At 48.0% G+C, this 6,355-nt stretch overlaps 1 protein-coding gene across 1 annotated transcript; it reads right to left on the reverse strand.

Moving 5' to 3' along the window:
- Window positions 1-2,538: 2,538 nt before the first annotated feature.
- On the reverse strand, window positions 2,539-4,227 carry LOC125917896 (uncharacterized). The gene is given in 4 exon segments (XM_049623981.1): window positions 2,539-3,242; window positions 3,361-3,387; window positions 3,390-3,636; window positions 4,108-4,227. Coding segments are annotated over 4 exon segments (813 nt in total). The 3' UTR covers window positions 2,539-2,823.
- Between the last annotated feature and the right edge of the window lie 2,128 nt (window positions 4,228-6,355).

Consider the following 6,355-nt stretch of genomic DNA (forward strand, 5'->3'; position numbering starts at 1 on the left):
CTTAATGTAGTGGTCTGGCCAACCAAGTTCAAAGACACCTACTGTGCCCATGAACCATCTATCCCAAGGAGGATATCATGGCAGGTGAATTCATGGTAGGGTGTCTGTGTTGGCTCTGCTGTTAGTGTAGTAATACCTGGGTACCCCACTTTTAAGGGAAGAACATAGAAATAGTAGTCCACCAAGGACATTGACAATTAGTGAGCAAAAATTAATGTAAAAAAAAAAACGTGACTAGGATTCTAAATCTGAAAATTCTCGAACTCTTGTAGATATTTCTTTAGCATGAGTGAGATTGATTGAGGTGTGATTTACGCATCAGAAATAGATTCCATAAAGCAGGCTGTGGGTGCATCCTCTAAGGAATGGTTTAGAACCAGAAATCTCCTGGTCCTAGAATCAAGGGTAACAGAGTAACCTGGTGCCTAAGGCAGGTCCAAGTTAAGAATAAGGGCATCCTAGCTCAGATCCCTAGGTCCTATAATAGAGGGCTAGGTGTGCGGGACTCTGTATAAGTATGAAGGGGTCTGTCTACATCCTTGTCCCATGGGTTTGCATGACTTGAGATGACTTCCAGGAAAGAGATCATTAGATGGCAGAACCATTTACAGGAAACAGTCTCTCGTCTTATAATCTCCATTTACATCTCCGATTTAATTAATATAATTGTATTTATACTGAGGATGTGATCAAAGGTATAATGGAAACTCAGCTTAGACTAGAGAAAGAACAAGTTTTGTAGTTTAGAAATGTCTGGGCAAGTCTTTCAAAAAGGAGGGATTGGTCCACTGGAAGCCTATGTGAATAACAGCGTAAGATGCCTCCTTGAGAGAGCTCATCCTTCTGTAAGGGGTGGGGGATTGGCAGGGTGGACCAACCTAGCAATGCAGCCGTAGTTCTTGGAGGGATGAGTGGATTCTGAGCTCAGCTGTTGTATTTTGTTTTGTTTTGTCTTGCCAGATTCTGCATCCTGGATGAGGTTCTCTGCGTTCCATTGTTCTGGGGCATAACTACTATTTTGCTGGTTGGTGAGGAATGTATGTCATTGAACGAGCCTTTGTGCTAAAGTCTGTGTAAGAGATTGGGGATCAAGATACAGAATTGTAATTTTGCCCTTCCAACACAGAGAAGGAAAGGGAAAAGCCCAGGCAAAATGTTTCCTCTTGTGCTTCATTAATAGAGGTGTCACTCTGCAGGAAACTACCTGGGAGGGATGACGGAGCCTGCTGGCCCCGTCTGGCACATCGTACCGCTTGGCAAATGTAATGGTTCAGAGCAGAAGCAGCAGCAGTGGTGGGCAGGTGTTTTAGGGCCCATCAGAAGAAGAAAAGGATCCTGTGGACACAGTGGTACCCGGAGAGGCAACATCCTTGTCAGGCTGACATATAGCACAGAGTCAACAAGGGGCCGGAATATAATAAAAAACTCTATTAGAGCACATGAGTTGTCTGGCTTGTCTACAGATGTGAAAAACCCTGGAATCTCCCCAAACTATGTGTAGGAGAGAAATTTGCAAGGGGTCTAGATACTGAACTAGTCAGAGAGGCTTTAGAAAGAGGGTCTGAGAGAAGATGGAGTCACTCATTTACTTAACAAGTCAATGGCAAGTATGGAGATAAAAAAGGTAAACAATATAGGCATGATCCTTGTTCTCATTAACCTTAATATTTATTAGCATAAACTTAAAAAAAAAGTTTATTTTGAGAGAGAGCACGCATGAGCGAACTGGGGAGGGGCAGTGAGAGGGGGAGAGAGAGAGAATCCCAAGCAGGCTCCTCCGCTGTCAGTGCAGAGCTTGACATGGGGCTCGATCCCATGAAATACGAGATCATGACCTGAGTCAAAATCAAGAGTTAGACGCTCAACCGACTGACCCACCCCGGTGCCCCAATTGTGTAAACTTTAAACAGTAAACAGTTGAGCACGTTGATTGCCTTGAGGCTAGCATGTCAGGCTATCATAAGAGCAGGGGGCAGAGGCCTCACCCAGCCAGGGCTTCAAGGAAATCTTTGTGGAGGAAATGACTTCTGAATTAGCATGCAGAGGAATGATCGGTCAGCTCTCCGGGTAGGTGGGGAGAGGAAGGGGGCTCTAGGTAGAGTGAACGTTACTGGTAAAGACCCAGCAGTGAAGCAGCAAAGGGCATATGTGGGGACCTGTAAGAGATGGAAATGCCCCGTAATTGTGAGTGAAAGAGGACTTTCACATTAGGAAGGTAGAGACAGGTATGCAAAGACCACATCATGGAGAGGCTTGGAAGTCTCCAGTTTATACCGGAGACTTTGGCCAGGTTAAGAAAAGACACTGATGGGTTTCAAACTGGAGACAGTGGCTTCTGGATGGGGGCAGGTGGCAAACGGGAAGTGAGGGGTGACTACTTGGAAGGTGGTTGAGGAATCCAGGTGAGAGACATTTGGTGGGCCACACTATCATCGGTGAGGTCAGAAACATTGGTAGAATTGGCGAGGGATGGAACATCTAGAAATCTGCGGGGCGTGCGACGGATGGGGGGATGGAAGGATGGGATGTGAGGGGGGTGAGGCTGACTCCTGCATTTCTGGCTTGGCCGTCTGGGTGGATGGCGGGACCATGTGCTGAGATGAGGAAAATGGGAGATGGCAGATTTTGTAAACAACCCAGAACGTGCTCTTCCTCCCAGTGGCCAACATCCGGGAACAGGACCTGGAATGTGGGACAAAAGTTTGCAGAGCGACTGGAGTGAAGATGGAGGGCTCGGGTTGGGCACCCCTGAAGCCCGGTGAGGAGAAAGGGCTGCAGCCTGAGCTTGGGAGGAGCTTGTTCAGGGTCCCCAGATGTGGGGAGTCAGGGAAGGACTTCTGCCCACACTGATGGTGGAGGGAATTTTCCTCCTGCTTGTGTGTGTGTGTGGGAGGGCTCCCCAGGAAGGAGCCTCCTTGCTCTTGTGGTCCTCTTTTTGTGCAGAGAGGATTTACTGCTGGCACAGAGATACAGAGGTGTCTGGCTGGTGCTGGTGGACTCCAGGGTCAGGGGGAAATTCCTCTCCTCCTTCTGGGAGACAGCGTACCCATCCGGGACGTCTCCCTTTTCAATAAAGTCAACATTCCTCGAATAGTAGATCAGCTTCAGACCCAGCCCTGGGTCTTGTCGATACCAGTACATAGCATCATGGTTCATGTCCTGAGAACAACGCACTGTCAACTGCTTTCCAGTCCCGGTGATGACGTGTCTTGGGGTTTGGGTCACCCTGGCTACCATGGGGCCTGTGAGGGAAGGAAACAGAGCTAGAGACAGCCGAGGAGGGCATCTGCGGCTCTAGAAAAGGACTTGAGCTGAGACCTGCAAGCTACGGCCAGGTTGTCCACGTGTCCCGAAACTCACCTGCTCCCAGGAGACAAAGCACGACCAGCCCAGGGGCCGGAAACCCATGGTGGCTTCACACAGGTGTCTCCTAGCCCCCGGGGCTCTAGTCGGTCTCTGTAATGTCTCCATCTCTGCAGCTTCTTGGCCCTCATTTTCAGGGGTGAAACCACTCCCCTTTCCTCCTAGGGCTGGAGTGAAACCCAGGCAGTCAGTACCGGCTGCTGCGGTCGCTCTCCTTTGAGGCTGCGTATTTCTGCGCACTGGACAACGTCTCATCAGTATCCTCTTGCCCAGCTTGCAAATATTGGTGTATTTTAAATCTTTATGATGAAAACTGGTATAACATGTTGGTCACTCAGATATGCGAGAGCGTGAAACTTACACTGTCATCAAAATTGCACTTTAGAAGTCTTCACTTCTACTCTGCAGAGAAAATTCCAAGTGTTTTCCTATCCTTGTGTACCCACCGACTAGTGTCCACCGCTTACAAGAGGCTCATGCGTAAAAATCCCGTCAGGTCCCCAGGGCGGATTATTTCACCGGTCTGTATCCAGTTCAACATGTTAGATGCAGGACCCTTTCCCCGTTAGCACAGTATGCGTAGTTGTGGGCACGAGTGGCTGCTTTCCTCAACGTTGGTGTTAGGCATACCTTTCTTCCTTTCCCTCTTCTCTCTCTCCCTAAAGGCAGGGGCGACATCTGCTGGCTTCAGTGACCTCACATATTTACCAGCCCACATGGTTTCTTTGTCTGCTATAGACTTACAACCTCTTTCTTGCGGTCTCCTCGTGCCGCTCCGCACGGAAGCATGGATATGTCCCGGATCCTGGCTGCAACTGGCTGTCTATCCGAGTCATGGGAAGTTCTGTCTGTGGCTGGGGCCATCGTGGCGTCTCTTCTGAGTTCCTGCCACACATACTGCTCCCTTTTCTGGGTCACTGTGTCCTTCCTGCATTGAGGTGACTTGCCTGGGGTTGCCCCGAAAATTTCCCCTCTTGGACACCTTTGAGTTTGTTTGTGCTTTGTTGGAGCCAGAGTATTCTTGAGGGGCCCAGGGGAGGAGGAGCGGGAAGAGACTGCCTCATCTCCCCGAAATGCTTCCATCCACGGCTAGGGCTTCCCAGAGATTTTGCCAAATCATTGTCATCCCCAGTCAAGAAGTGGGCCCTCATCCCTGTTTGGGGGCAGTGCCGGCAACTCAGAGATGGCTTTCTTGCCTGAAGTCGCCTTCAAGCTGGGGCTCCGAACTGTCACCATTCTAGGCCAGTGAGAGAGACGCGCTTGCTCTCAGGATGGTAACTCTGCTCTAAGGAGGCGTGTTCTCTCTTCGTATGTCGCTACCAGTTCTGTTCCTTCCAGGAAAAGCATGGCGGGGAGCAGGTTTGGCTCCACTTCAGCCCTTGGTGTTTTCCATTGTCCTGAGAGTACTCAATATCCTAGCTGGGAGACAGGTGTTCTCCAGGAAGGGAAGCAGTTTTCATTCTCAGGAGCCCTCCTCAAGTCAACAATTTCCTTGTTACTTAGTAAACCTTGTCGTCCTGAATTTCACCTTTAGAAATCTTTCACAGTTTACCTACCTCCACAAAACTAAACCCACTATTTACCTCCCATCCAGTGGGTTTTCCCAGGTTCCATGGTGCTTCCCACATCATAGAGGTGGATAATTACAATTTAAAGATTTATAGTTCATCCCAAGCATTCTCCATGTTAGATTAACCCAAGATTCAGGAGGTATCTGATTAATTTTCTTAAAAATGTTTATTTATGAGAGAGAGAGAAAGAGCAGGGGAGGGGCAGAGAGAGAGGGAGACAGAGGATCTGCACGGATAGTAGAGAGCCCGATGTGGGGCTCTAACTCATGAGCCATGAAATCACAACTTGAGCTAAAGTTAGATGCTTAACCAACTGAGCCACCCAGGCACCCCCAGGAGGCCTCTGATTCTGTTGTCCTTTCCCCCAGTAGCTAATTCACTCTCCTCAGACACAAGCCACTCCCCTCCACCACACCCCATGGCCAGTGATCTGGTCTCTCTTTTCTTTCTCTACATCAACCCAAGACTCTAAAGCAATGCCACTAACCTGAGTTCCTGATACCCTTAGATCACGAGCCAGTTCCTATACCTTCCCACCTTTCCTTCTTGAGGCTTCCTTGTGACATTTCCTTCCCAAAGGCCACCACTTTCAAGAGTTTTGGAGCTTTCTCCCAGTGTGGGGCAAACTTCTATGTCCCTAACAAAGAGACTGGAAGAAAAGAGAATCCTGTAGATGGCCAGGAGCCCTGAAATATCTCCCTCGTCTTTTGTACTTTAATGTAATGCATCTTGCTCTGTGCTGTCCATCTGTCCATGGACTTCTTCAGTGTCTGCTCTCAGCCCCCTCCTTGGGCGCACTACTTAGGAAATCTGCATTTCCCATGCATTCCTTCTGGGGTAACAGTCTTGGGACAATAATGCTTATGCCTGCCTCTGCCACTGAGGAGCCATTTCTTAAAAAACCCTGTAAGGGAACACATTTATCCCTTTAAGTGCATGGCAATATTTTTTCTATGGGTGATCCCGAGCCCAGATATAGGCTGTAGAATGGTTACCACACTTCAAATCCTATTTTACTTATGCTGCAGCCATTTTAGTTCTGAGGAATTTGCTCTGCCCTATATATTTCCCTATTATATGATTAACCTTTGAAAGACCTCATGAGAGATATTTGTATACTGGTTCTCTTTAACTGGTGATACAGTGTTCAGTTTTATCAGATTTTCTCATTTATCATTATTTGAAATGTAGTGTTCATAATAAGGAATACGCTAGTGCCCTCTAGTGGAATCTTACTGCAATTGGCAGAAAAATAGGCTCAGAAGTTCACACCCCATAAAATGAAAATGTTCAGAGTAGATTACAACAGGGAATTAAGGTTGTAGATACAATGAAGGTTACTAATCAGCAGGCCTTGATCGAGGAGACTATCCTGGGTTATCTGGGAAGCTCAGTCTAATCACATGGGTCTTTAAAAACAG

Source organism: Panthera uncia, unplaced genomic scaffold, assembly GCF_023721935.1.
Source record: "Panthera uncia isolate 11264 unplaced genomic scaffold, Puncia_PCG_1.0 HiC_scaffold_279, whole genome shotgun sequence".
In the NCBI taxonomy this organism is placed as follows: domain Eukaryota; kingdom Metazoa; phylum Chordata; class Mammalia; order Carnivora; family Felidae; genus Panthera; species Panthera uncia.